This window comes from Gymnodraco acuticeps, unplaced genomic scaffold (genome assembly GCF_902827175.1).
Source record: "Gymnodraco acuticeps unplaced genomic scaffold, fGymAcu1.1, whole genome shotgun sequence".
NCBI lineage: Eukaryota > Metazoa > Chordata > Actinopteri > Perciformes > Bathydraconidae > Gymnodraco > Gymnodraco acuticeps.
The window spans coordinates 1,164,381-1,178,298 of NW_022990214.1; the positions used below are offsets into that span (position 1 = coordinate 1,164,381).

The following is a 13,918-nucleotide window of genomic DNA, read 5'->3' on the forward strand; positions in this document are numbered from 1 at the left end:
CTTTTTGTTTTCTGTTACATGTGTAATCAGGTCTCCCTTGTAAAAGAGATCGTTGATCTCAATGGGATTTTTTACCTGGATAAATAAAGGCTACAAACAAACAAACAAACTGGAGGAGTGGCGTCACTGGTTAGAGGGAGCTGAAGTCCCATTTCTTGTATGAACCGATCACAAGAACCTGGAGTACCTGCACACAGCGAAGAGACTCAACCCTCGTCAAGCCAGGTGGGCTCTCTTTTTTAATCGGTTCAACTTTTCACTGTCTTATCGTCCTGGTTCTAGAAACACTAAGCCTGATGCTCTCTCTCGTCTCTTTGATCCGGGCTCTGACCCTTCACCCCCACTACCATCCTGCCTCCCTCATGTATGGTGGGCACTGTTACCTGGGCTATTGAGGAGAAGGTCAGAGAAGCAAATGTTGGTAACCCAGGGCCGAGTGGTTGCCCCCAGAACAGGTTGTTTGTGTCCTCTCCTCTTCGCTCTCAGGTCATCCACTGGGCTCATGCGTCCTCTCTCTCCTGCCATCAGGGAATCAAACGGACCATGTTTGTGGTCAAGCAACGCTTCTGGTGGCCCACAATGGAGAGGGAGTGTTGGGTGGGTGGTGGGGGTGTATGTTGCTGCCTGCCCGGTGTGTGCTCGGAACAAGGTTTCTCATCGGCCTTCCCCTGGTCTCCTACGTCCCCTTCCTGTGCCAACTCGCCCCTGGTCAGACGTTTCTCTGGACTTTGTAACGGGTCTTCCCCCGTCCCAAGGTAACACAACCATTTTGACCATTGTCGACAGATTCTCGAAGTTGGTGCACTTTGTTCCTCTGCCCAAGTTACCCTCTGCCAAGGAAACGCCGGAGGTTGTCCTGTCCAATGTTTTCCGGTTACATGGCTTCCTGTCAGGAAAATATCACTCGACACCGGGATGAGAATCAATAGTCAGGTACTCATTTATTCTTGCAAGAAGGAGCAGAGTTAAGTCACATACAAAGGATATGGTTCAACTCACACACATGAGGTATGCTGCTCACCGGAGCAGGGAAAAACATCAAGCTTATATAGTCTAAACTGAGGAGGTAACAACAAAGTCGTAAATCGGTTTGGCGTCAGTAGGTGTCGGGAAGGTGTCGGGACATCTTTGGAAAGTCACATATTTCCTTCGCGCCAATGTTGCTCTTTGCCCCTCGAAGAAGTGAGGAGAGAAGAAGTATGTGTCCTCTCATCTGGATCAACAACAGGAATTGTGCCCTGCCTTCTCCTATCTCAGAAGAGGCAGCTGCAAGATCATACACAGTGCAAAATCACACAGTATCAGTGCATTAAAACCCATAAGAGGAGACAACTTGCATTTTCTCCAACACTTCTCTAAAGATATTGTGTCGGATCGGGGTCCCCAGTTCGTCTCCAAGTTTTGGAAGGACTTCTGTGCTCTCCTGGGTTCCACCGTTAGCCTCTCCTCCGGTCATCACCCTCAGTCCAACGGACAGACCGAGCGGCTCAACCTGGAGTTGGAGACCGGTCTGCGCTGTCTCGTCTCTCAGAACCCCACTAATTGGAGTAAGAATCTTATCTGGGTTGAGTATGCACATTGCCTTGCTCTTCGACTGGTCTTTCCCCATTTCAGTGTGCTTATGGCTACCAACCGCCCCTGTTTCCATCCCTGGAGGGAGAGGTCAGGGTTCCTTCTGCCTTGGCACTGATTCAGAGGTGCTGTCGCATCTGGACTGGGGCTAGACAAGTGCTGCTTAGGACATCTGCTCGGCACAAGAGGGCAGCAGACCGCAGACGGATCCCTGCTCCCACCTATCGTGTCGGCCAGAGAGTATGGCTCTCCACTCAGGACCTTCCTCTTCGAGTCGAGTCCCGTAAATTGGCTCCTCGCTTTGTCGGCCCCTTCCCTGTCTCAAAGATTATTTAGTGGGAATGCTGATACAGCATTCCAACGATCTGTTCTTCGACGCACGAAATTCTTTATTATTCCGCCGGGTTATTTTGTACCTCTTCTCCTCCCACATTCCACATCGCAGAAACTCTGATCAAACATCAAAACGTTCAGCTCGGTCGGGAATCGATTGCTATTACTTTTCTTATTCATAACTTTCATAATTCCAGAGATACATCCCATAATTCATCAAATTTTTAACATGGAAGTCAATGGAGAAATTCTTCAGACTTGAACAATCTTCATGCAACTTCAACTGCTAACTGCTCCTTCATACTTTCACTCAGAAACCTCATTCCAACTTTAAAATGTTACACATATTTCTGACATTATTCGTGTAACACAACTTTTAAATCTGATTCATACTTTTAGAGATATTAAACATTGTTCAGACCTTGGTAGAGGCCTTCTTCAGATTTTAGAGTGCGTGATGTCACAGCTAGAGTGGAGGACAGATTTAATTTTGCCTTCATATTCTCCTTTAAACCTGCCATAATTCCCAAACCCTACATTCCTGAGACATAATTTTACATGAGAAACGTAGGAAAACTAGCTTGAAAAATAAATAAAAATTAAGCAAAAAAAAATTAAACAAAATGCCTCTTGAGGGCATGAAGTGACAAAAACATTCAACATGTCTCCATTAAACCCCATTGTAAGTTCAGCCTCATCTTTCCCCACTACAGCAGCCGCATACCTTTAGTTAATCTGCCAAAAAGGCCACGTTATTAACCTAAAAGTACACAAAAAGCACACTTCAGATGCTCAAGGTCCTTGACATGCTTCACGCTTTGAAATTTCACCGATATCTGTTACGGTTCTTCAACAACACATGTAAGAGGTTTATCTCTCATTCAGAACAATGAAAATGCTCTCCTCTCACTGATTACTGCACAACACCATGGAAACCTCTGATCTCTGGACACGTCGTTAGCTCAAATATAAACACCTGTGTCATGGAACACGATGTCATAACTCCCACTGACAACGGTCCAGCCCTCAACAAATCTACGTCAATTATGGGGTGTCATCATATCCATGGAAACGCATCCCTTGCCATAAAAGACGATGTCGCTATAACTCCTGAAAATGTTCAAAAAGTGCTCAAACTTCACATGTGTGCTAACAGTCCAGCCGTGAAGACATCTATTGGACAGTTGAGATTTCTTCAAATGTCGTTGCCATGGCAACACAATGCTCACCATGAAACACGGTTCTCTCATAACTTCAGTGAAAATGCTCCAAACGGCCCAAAACTTCACAGGTTTGGTAACGATCCAGCCATCAACACATCTAAGCGTATTATGGGGTGTCATCAAATACCGTTGCCATGGTGACAGATCATTCGCCATCAAGTTAGTTCAAAAGTTTGCAGTTCAAATATTCTGCTGATTTTCCAAGCCTTTTTACTTTCTTTTCTTCTCTCATCACACATTCAAGCCCCCAGTGTTCTTGTATCATTTCAATCTAAATTCTTCACTTTCTTCTTACAAATTACATTTCAGCATAGCAGTTTAGCGTCTGCTTTTCAGCATAAAGCATTCCCACTAGCAATTTCTTCAGGAATTGCATTCTCTAGTTAATCCTGTTGCACAAAACTATGGCCACCAGGGTGGGTGGAGGGGGTCAGGAGGACGGGACTGAGCTGACCGCCAGGGGCACAGCAGAGGACCAGGAAGGGATCTCGGGCGGACGGCCCGGGGGCAAGGCAGAAGCCGAGAAGGGGGACTCGGGCGGACGGCCCGGGGGCAAGACAGAGTCCAAGGTGGGGGTTATGGAGGGGCGAAGGCCACCGCGGGTGAACTCAGGGGGCCGAGCATGAGGGCGAGGACAGCGGCAGGAAGAGTCAGGGGGCCGGGCCCGAGGGCGAGGACCACGGCAGGAAGAGTCAGGGGGCCGGGCTCGAGGGTGAAGACCGCGGCTCTCAGGGGGCCGGGCTCGAGGGCGAAGACCAGACAGCTCCGGAGGCCGGGCAGGACCCGGTGTCGGCCAAACAGGAACTGGAGCCGGCGGGACAGGTGATGGCGGGGTCTCCAACGGAACAGGACAAGGGGTTGGCAGGACCCCCGGCAGAAGAGTTGTCAGCGGGACCCCCAGCGGGACTGGACATGGAGCTGGCAGGACCCCCAGCGGAACCTCCAACGGGACAGGACACAGGGTTGGCAGGACCCCCGGCAGGAGAGTAGTCGGCGGGGCCTCCAACGGCACAGGACATAGGATTGGCAGGACCCTCGGCAGGAGAGTAGACGGCGGGACCTCCAACGGGACAGGACAAAGGGTTGGCAGGACCCCCGGCAGGAGAGTAGTCGGCGGGACCTCCAACGGGACTGGACATAGGATTGGCAGGACCCCGGGCAGGAGAGTAGTCGGCGGGACCCCCAACGGGACAGAACATGGAGTTGGCAGGACCCCCAGCGGAACCTCCAACGGCACTTCAGTAGGGACTTGAATTGGGACTTGAGTTGGGACTGGAGAGGGAACTCGAGAGGGGACTCGAGAGGTGACTCGAGAGGGAACTGGAGAGGTGACTCGAGAGGGAACTCGAGAGGAAACTGGAGAGGGGACTCGAGAGGAAACTGGAGAGGGGACTCGAGAGGAAACTGGAGAGGGGACTCGAGAGGAAACTGGAGAGGGGACTCGAGAGGAAACTGGAGAGGGGACTCGAGAGGAAACTGGAGAGGGGACTAGAGTTGGGATTTGAGATGGGACCTGAGGAGGGACTATGGCAGCTGGGGCCAGAGCTGGGTCTGGAACCATGGCCGCTGGGGCCGGAACCATGGCTGTAAGGTCCAGTTCTGGAGCCGGAACCATGGCTGTAAGGTCCGGTTCTGGAGCCGGAACCATGGCTGCTGGGGCACGGGCTGGAATCCTGGCCCTGCGTCTCCTACAGGCCCCTTGGAGACACTGTGGACCTCTACCAGTACAGTAGTCGGATCCCAGGAAAGGGTTAGAGGCTTGAGAAAAGTTTCCAGGACTACTGGTAAAAAGTTGTAGCCACTCAGGCAACAAACTCCTAAGCCAGGGCTTGCGAGCAACCTCCTGGCGTGCCTCCTTCAAAGCAGCCACTCTACCCCGTATAGATGAGGCGTCATCCCACGTAGAAAAAATGTACTCCAGAGAGCACCCAAGACGGTCCGCCTGTAGCATCAAAAAAGCTGAATCCGCTGTGTCCATCCTGGTTGGTTCGTTCCGTTACGGTGAGTGAAGCAGGCAGGACCCAAATGCAGAAAAAACTGAAAATACCTTTATTTCAAGGATATGGCACACGGAAAATCAGAACACTCCCCGGTGAACACAGTCACAGACAAACGACGAACCAACACTGAACACAGGAAGAGACAAGACTAAATACAGGGAGGGGTAATCACAAAACGAGAAACAGCCGGGCAGGGGAGGAGAAACACAAGGGCCACAGGTGAACACAATCAGACAACTAGACACACCAGGGAAACTAACGACAGGAGGAAAAACACAAGGAAAAGGACCAGAAAATATACCAAGAGGAAGACATGACAGGGAGAACAGCAAAACACCCAAAACAAGACATACACAACGTGATATAACACAATAATCGTAACAGTTTGGGTGGAAACATCTGTATTCCCAGCTAGTTGTTATTGCCATTCATTTGCAGTTGATCTTCAAAAAGAAACGTAAATATGTATCTATATGTCATCTCTATGGAAGAGGATTAGGGCCACATGTCCTTTTATATGACCGAAAGTGCCTATTTAGTGAGATGTAAGTCATAATATTTGTTCTCAGAATTCTAACTTTTTTCTCAGAACAAAAAACACTACTATAAAAAATGGAATCCAACCAATCTTTTGCAAGGACTGTATGTATTTGAATACATGACAACTACTCTTGGAGGACTGTGGATAAAACAAAGGCTATAGAGGTGCTTGGTAACAAATTGTGCATATTTGGCGTACACATTAGTACATAGCTGTATCTCATGACACAGTAACTGTTGAATCAAATCAAATCAAGTTTTATTTATATAGCAAATTTATAAACGATTTTTGGTCGAGCCAAAGTGCTGTACATATAATACAAATAGCCTACAGTAGAGACACTTTACAGCAAATACAACAGCACAGATTGTTCAGAATATCAGTATGAGAAAAATGACACCCTCTATCCTTAGACCCTCACATCGTACAAGGAAAAACTTCCAGAGAAAACCCACAGTTTAAGGGGAAAAAATGGGAGAAACCTCAGGGAGAGCAACAGAGGAGGGATCTCTCTCCCAGGACGTACAGACGTGCAATAGATGCCGTGTGTAAATCGAAGAGATAATACATTTTACAGCATATAAATGTTAGGATGTTAGGAATGTTAGGAAATGCATGTGTCTGTAATAAGAAGATGAATCCACGAGGATGTCAGCTACAATCCTGTGGAAGCCATCAGGGAAGCAGCATGACGAGACCCAAGGCAGGTGACAGGTTCAGCCACGACCCGAAGTCCACGGCTTAATCCAGAACTCAGGATAGAGGATCCAAGACACAGGACTACAGCAAGAGGATCAGCCTCGACTCCGGATCCCGGCGTAGATACAAAACAAGAAAAAAGATTTGGCTGGGTTAATCGGAACAAGAGAATACACAGACAGAGAGGGAAAAGGTCATTGGATAAAAGTTATTCTTGATAACCCTCTAGAAAGATCTCATGAACTTCCCCACTCAATCTATCAAGACCCGAGCAGTTATTAGATATAGGATAAGAAACAGAGATAAAGGTGTTCATAAACACAGGAAAGAGCCAATTATGTTCAGATATAGTAGGTCCTGTTTGATGTTTCTACGGCAGGCAAATTCAAAGCAGACCTACAGTATTTCCTCTTCTAGGTTATATGAGATATTATACAGCACAAAGCCTCCAGTAACAATATACTTCCCTTTGATCAAGACAACCATTATGGTGTATGCATTTGACCTTTTGCAAAATGTTGATACTTGTTTCAATTAAATGTTTGCTGATTACATAATCCTTACAGCATCAACTCATAGCAACTAAAGAATGATTAAACTTCTTAAAGGTCCCACGTCATGCTTTTCTGGTTATTACCTGTCCCCTTGTGTGTTATGAAGGTTTATCTGCATGTAAACGGTCTGCAGAGTCAAAAACCCTCAAAGTACAACCTGTAGCGAGTAAAACTCTAAAACAGAAAATACCTGTCTATGCTGCCCCAGAACGCCTCGTTGGAGATTTTTCTTTTTCCATTGTTTTCTTCCTGGGTTCTGTGATGTGTGAACACCCAAATCAACAACAAATGCCCAAATGGACCAATCTGCGGAGCACCTCACACACCAGGATCCCTTGGCTAACTAACAGGGAGTCCCCATTGACTTGCATAGAGCTCCCTGAACGCTGGTAATAGACGAGTTGGGATCGTGGAGAAATGCTCTCCGCAGACCCATTCTCACAGCGTTATAAACCTTTTCTTACTCAATATCAAGCCACACTTATTGTTTTTACTTCGACTGTGAGTGTTTGTGTGTGCTCAGGATGAGTTTCGCTGTGTCTCGCTGTATCGCCGACCCGGAAACCTATCCGCTCCTCGCAGCGGCGAGCCTCGCAACGTCCCGACCAATCAGAGCACACTGGGCTCACAGGGAGGGGGAGCAGGAGCTCCAACAAGCTGTTTAGGACAGAGAGTGAATACCTGGTGAATACACATACTTTACAGAGATGCTGTATGAGAAACCAATGTGAGTTTGGAAAATTGCACAATTAAAATATATACTAGTAGACCTCAACAATGGAAATATGATCAGTAGAAATGGCCATGACATGGGACCTTTAAGGAGAGATAAGAGAAAAGTCATGATCTTGGTTTTAAATTTAAAGTCAACATTGACTTGATATTTTAACTGATTAACATTTAACAGAAACTCTGATCTTAGTTTAACCAACACACATTTGTGTCCTCTATCCAAACATCTGACAGGTTTCATATCATTAATTAGAAACATATATACCTTATTTTCCGGACTTTAAGTCACACCTGTGTATAAGTCGCTCATATCAAAAAACGTGTTGTTAAGAGAAAAAAAAACATATATAAGTCGCTTCAGTGGATAAGTCGCATTTATCCACTGAAGTCTTCATCGTCTGTGTCGCTGTTAAACACTTCCGCCAACTTCGGTGGAAGTGTTTAACAGCGACACAGTGGTGTCGATGAGGAGCATGTCCTGCTCCGGGCTGTCCTCAGACTCAGCATCAGAATCAGCTCCGGTTAGACCTTTCTGAATCCCGACAGGATGGTGTCGGTCATCACTGAAGCCCATGCTGTGTTCATCCATCCCACAACATCCTGGAAAGTTATACGTGACGCATCCTCCCCGTTCTTATTATACATTCATGATCCTCCCGGTTGCCGTGACCTTTTTCTTATTCAGTGGTACAGCAGTTTTCAGTTGTCTCGATTGTATACAGTGCCATCTATTGGCCGGAGTTTGAATGCAGTCAGACAAAATTCAATATTTAAGGGTGCGTTCACACCTGCCTTGTATAGTCCGGTTGAATCGAACCCTGGTGCGTTTAGCAGCTTGGTGCGGTTCATTTGGGTCGGTGTGAACACAATCCGAGACCTCTTAAGTGAACTAACAACCGGACTCTGGTCCGCTAAAATAGGTGGTCTCGGAACACTTGCTTGCGAACTCTGGAGCGGTTCCTTGCTGGTGTGAACGCAGTCCGCACCAAAACATAGGAAGCGTAGTATTTACGAGTCACAAGAACACGGATATCTTCAAAATCTTTAGCGAAAGAGTCTTTCAAGACATCCGCGGTTGTTTAGTTAAAGAGTGAAGCAGTTGAACAGTGTCGTGTAATGAAAATTCTCCGTCAGCTACATAAAAGTAAGAACACCTGTCGTCGGTGAAACGCCCCTCCTTACTGGAGAACGCCTCTCATTATATGTGTTATAATGTTTTTTAATGGACGTTGTCTGATTATATAACCATATGCACAGGTCGCTAGTGTCTGTTGATCTCCAGATTAACAGCAGCATGAGAATAACCTGCCGAAAGTGCCGATGCTCCATGGCGGAGGCTCCGCTAGAAATTGCCGGGATTTGCGTTTTTACCCCCTTAATGTCTGACCAATAGTTGAACAGCATTTCCGTGCACATGACTTGTGTTTAAAGTGTATAGTCCGTTTGAGTTTTGCCTGTGTGAACGCAAACCGAACCTTCTGAAAAATGAAACAATGTAACAAACTATGGTCTGGTGCGCACCAGAAAACTGACTTTTAGGTGTGAATGTACCCTAACCCCTAGATTCCACCGGGTCCGTCTGCGGCGGGTTACGGCTGCGCCGCGGTTTTGGTCCGGCCTCCTCCGGCGTCATACCCTGCCGGCTCGCAGTTTTTGTTGATTTGGGTATATTTCCTGGACACGCTACTTTTTACAGACAAAGTTAATAATATTTGTAATATCCCAGTTATAAACAACATGAATCAAAGATGTGTTGCTGTATTTTAGTGGTAAAAAATGCATTCATCATAATTATTCTATATATATATAATTTACACAGTGCCTGTAAACCGGAGGAGAACGCTGGCATTTCTCCTCCTACTTGAAAGACTACGGAGGGATAGGGTCTGCAAAATTAGTTTGTGTGTGTGTATATATATATATATGCTATATATGCTCTGAACGTTCCACTTCCTGCCTGCCCGACATTACCTTACGGCTGCGTCGCGTCAAAAAATAAACTTCAATCCTATTTCGAGCAGAGCCCAGCAGCGAGACGCTTCTGGGACGCTTCTGAGCCGTAACGCGGCGCGTCTGGTGGAATAGCACCCATTGACTAGAGTGGCCGCGATCCATGCGGACGCCGCGGCGCAGCCGTAACACGGCTGTAATGCGCCGCAGACGGACCCGGTGGAATCTAGGGGTTAGTCGCTTCGGAGTATAAATTGCAGGACCAGCCAGACAGGGGAAAAAAAAACGTGATTTATAGTCCGGGAAATACGGTACCTCTCCGATAGTGCTAAGGTTTTATATGTGCTCTGATTAATACCATACGATCCATACTTTGGTTATGGAACAGTAGCCCTATGTTGTTACAGGTTGCCATGTTGAGTCGCTAACATAACAATTGTCTAAAGGAGCTAGTAGCAGTGGAACGGAGACATAAAACTGAAGCAGCATGCATCCATAATCCATTCTGCAGTTCCTTTGCGGAATATCAAGCCTAACAACACAAACCGGTTTGAGGCATTCCTGTAATCCATTAGCACTGCTCCCTCTGCACATGTTTGATCATGAGCTCTTTCCTCTTTGTTAATGTTGTCATATTTTTGAGCACATAGCATGATGATCACTGGTAAAGCAAGCACACTGCTATTGTGTATTGCTTTTATTTTAAAGCAGAAAAGTACTTTTACCCATGTCTGTTAAGTGTGAAAATGCCAGAGAAAAAGGTTACTGGGACCTGTTATTTTAGCAAAAAGCAAACAAGGAAGTTAACCCCCTTATAAGGTCAGTAAATTCTTCGTCATATTTATACACTAGTGTTTGAGAACTATGGTATGAAAGAATGAGGAAGTCCCAGAGCAATCATAAAAAGGGAAGCAGCTGTCAAACAGGTACAGACTCACAGTTCAGGGGAACTGCACCTGTATTCTAGATTCATTTGAAGTTTTCTCAACGATTTTCCCTGATCAGTTAGAATCAGTTTTTTTTATTAAAGGAATCGGATTTTCACTCCAAGTATCAATGGATCCTGCTTTGCTCCTGAGTCAGGAGGACAGTGCTGTGAACTGTCTGTCTGGGATGTCGACTCAAAGCTGCTCAGAGAACACCCTGAAGTTTATCTGTGAGTTTCAGCCCGAGCCTGGTCCACCGCAGGCGCCCGGAGATGGGGATTACAATGAGTCTGTGTCGGTCATTCTACCTGCGCAGTGCAGTGTCTACCAGCTACGGCTACGCATCTGTATGCAGGTAGGCTACCTCTTTTGTTAAAAATGGGTTTTATTTCTCGGGGTTTATTCAATCTGTGTCAATATATAAAAATGTTTAGCTGGCCATTGCAACTGAGAACAGTTTAGAACACTTTTATAGATAAATACAATGCTCAACTTACAAAGGAAGAGGTATTCAGTTTTTTTTAAGGTTGTTCTGGTGGTTGGTTCTTTGGAATAGAAGAAAACAGGTCAGGAAAAGGTCTAGCAGTGCTAGTAATGTTATGTTGTGTTATGTTTGTCGGTCACTGCTTTCTTCAAGAAGTAGTGGAATAATTTAGATCCTTTACTTCAGTAAAAAAAATCTATAATTACACTGTTAAACTGTAAAATGCATGGACTCAAAGCCCTTCTTAAGAAAAGGAAAGTGTTATCAGAAATTGCACTTGTAAACTCACTGAGCGAACTGAAGTAAATTTTTCCTGTCAGTGTTTTGGTGTTGGTATTATTACTACTGCATTCATGTGTATGTTGCATTTTGTTGCTGTTGTTTTAGGATTATATTATGTTTGTAGCTTAAAGATCACCCATTATGCAAAATGTCCTTTTTGATGTCTTTTATACATAAATACTGTAAGTGTCCCCGGTGTGTCAGGGGACTCACAAAGTGTCAGAAAATACAACCCTCTCTCTTTTCCTCCTTAGTCACATCTCTAAAAATGGGGGTACAACGGAGCTGATTTAGATTTGCTGCGGTCATGACGACATTACTAAAATATGGGCTGGCTTTACATTCAACTCCTGGCAATGTTCCGCCCACCAAATCGTCCAACATCTGAAACGTCACTGTATCAGAATCAATGCGCGATGTGTTTTTCACATTCACACGATCGGGAAGTTGTCGATTTATTAAAAAGAACATTGTTCTTGTGTAATTGGGGGGCGTGTGGCGTAGTGGGTTGTCCCTAGGTGTTAGGTTCAGGGGGTCACAGGTTCAAACCCCACTGCAGTCAGCATGTCGTTGTGTCCCTGGGCAAGACACTTCACCCCCGTCTGCGTCGCGTTACGGCTGCGCCACGGCGTTCGCAAAAATCGTGGCCACTCTAGTCAATGGGTGCTATTCCACCAGACGCGCCAAGCTACGGCTCAGAAGTATGGGCTCAGAACAGTCACATAATACACACATTCACACTTGTATTTCATGATCCGCAAAAGGATTCACACTTGTATTTCCGGATCCACACTTGTGTTTTTCAATGCACACACAAATGTGTTCCGTTTCATATACATGTAAATAAAATCCAAATACAGAAAAAAGTTTTACATATGTATTTTTGATCCTCACATATTTGTTTTCCGTTTAAAACCGCTGCACCTGCAAACACAAACCGCTTTCTGTGCATGGATCGCTGTGCATTCGTGTGTGGGTTTTTTGAGACTCCCCTGACGGTCAGCCGATTCGTACTTGTAATTTGTTCTATCTATAGCCAATCAGATGTCTCCTCAATTCTAAGCCAATCACATGAGCGCGCCCCCACGAGGGTATGATTTATTGCGTTCATGACACTTCATATACGCATTTTGCGCTGTCCGGTCAGCTCGCTAAACAGAGGGCGGAGCATCAGGTGATTATGCAGAGCTGCGTGTCTCCGTCAGACTCAGCAGCTGATCTGATCTCTCTCGCGTCCGGTTATACTTCACTCGCGTTTATGTCCATATCGATCAGATCCAGCTCTCCTGATCAGCCTTTATTGAGAACACCGATCAAACTATTAAGAGTGAATATCGGCCGATAATGACCGGCGGGGCTCCCCCCGTTGACAGTTCACTGTCTAGCACTGGCTTCGTAGTGCACTGATCGATTAGGCTAAGCTAACCTGTAGCTGCTCCCTCCACACTCACAACAACTTCATGCAGACATAAATAAAGCAGCTGTATTCGCCATACAGGAAACACACATTTAAAACGGTTTTGCCTGCCGTTTTTGTGTACACAAGCATTCATTAATGGTTCGGAAAGTGGCGCTGTACCTTAATAATATAAAGGCTTGTATTTGCGTGCATTTCCTGTTCGGAAAGTGGCAATGTACTGAGTGGAGGTGTCCTGAGATTAGCGCCTGCAGGCAGGCTCCATGGACCTGTCAGCTCCGGACAGCGCAAAATGCGTACATGAAGCGCTACGTCATGAACGCAAGAAATCTACCCTCGTGGGGGCGCGCTCATGTGATTGGCTTAAAATTGAGGAGACATCTGATTGGCTATAGATAGAACAAATTACAAGTACGAATCGGCTGACCGTCAGGGGAGTCTCAAAAAACCCACACACGAATGCACAGCGATCCGTGCACAGGAAGCGGTTTGTGTTTGCAGGTTCAGGGGATTTAAACGGAAAACTAATATTTGAGGATCAAAAATACACATGTAAAACTTTTTTCTGTATTTGGATTTTATTTACATGTATATGAAACGGAACACATTTGTGTGTGCATTGACAAACACAAGTGTGGATCCGGAAATACAAGTGTGAATCCTTTTGCGGATCATGAAATACAAGTCCTTCTGTGTGCATGTGTGTATTATGAGACTGTTCTGAGCCCATACAGAAGCGTATTTTCGCGAGGCTTTACAGAGGCGCCGGGCAGGAAGAGGAACGGTCAGAGCATCCGGCCCATCCCAAAAATAAACTAATTTTGCAGACCCAATCCCTCCGTAGTCTTTCAAGTAGGAGGAGAGATGCCAGCGTACTCCTCCGGTTTACAGGCACTGTGTAAATTATAGACTGATTATGATGAATGCATTTTTTTTTTACCACTAAAATACAGCAACACATCTTTGATTCATGTCGTTTATAACTGGAATATTACAATTATTATTAACTTTGTCTGTACAAAGTAGCCTGTCCAGGAAATATTCCCAAATCAACAAAAACTGCGAGCCGGCGCGTAAGACGCTCCGCTTCTGAAATGCTTCTGAAACGCGCCCGGTAGGGTATGACACTGGAGGAGGCCGGACCAAAATCGCGGCGCAGCCGTGACGCGACGCAGACAGACCCGGTGGAATCGAGGGGTGACGCT

At 45.9% G+C, this 13,918-nt stretch overlaps 1 protein-coding gene across 1 annotated transcript in view; it reads left to right on the forward strand.

Annotated features, from left to right (window-relative positions):
* The first annotated feature begins 10,660 nt into the window (after positions 1-10,660).
* The window catches only part of si:rp71-17i16.5 (phosphatidylinositol 4,5-bisphosphate 3-kinase catalytic subunit gamma isoform), a 35,590-nt gene continuing 32,332 nt past the window's right edge, over positions 10,661-13,918 (forward strand). Inside the window, exon 1 of the mRNA XM_034218479.1 lies at positions 10,661-10,885. Within this exon, the coding sequence (XP_034074370.1) occupies positions 10,661-10,885 (225 nt within the window). The remainder of the gene's footprint in view (positions 10,886-13,918) is intronic.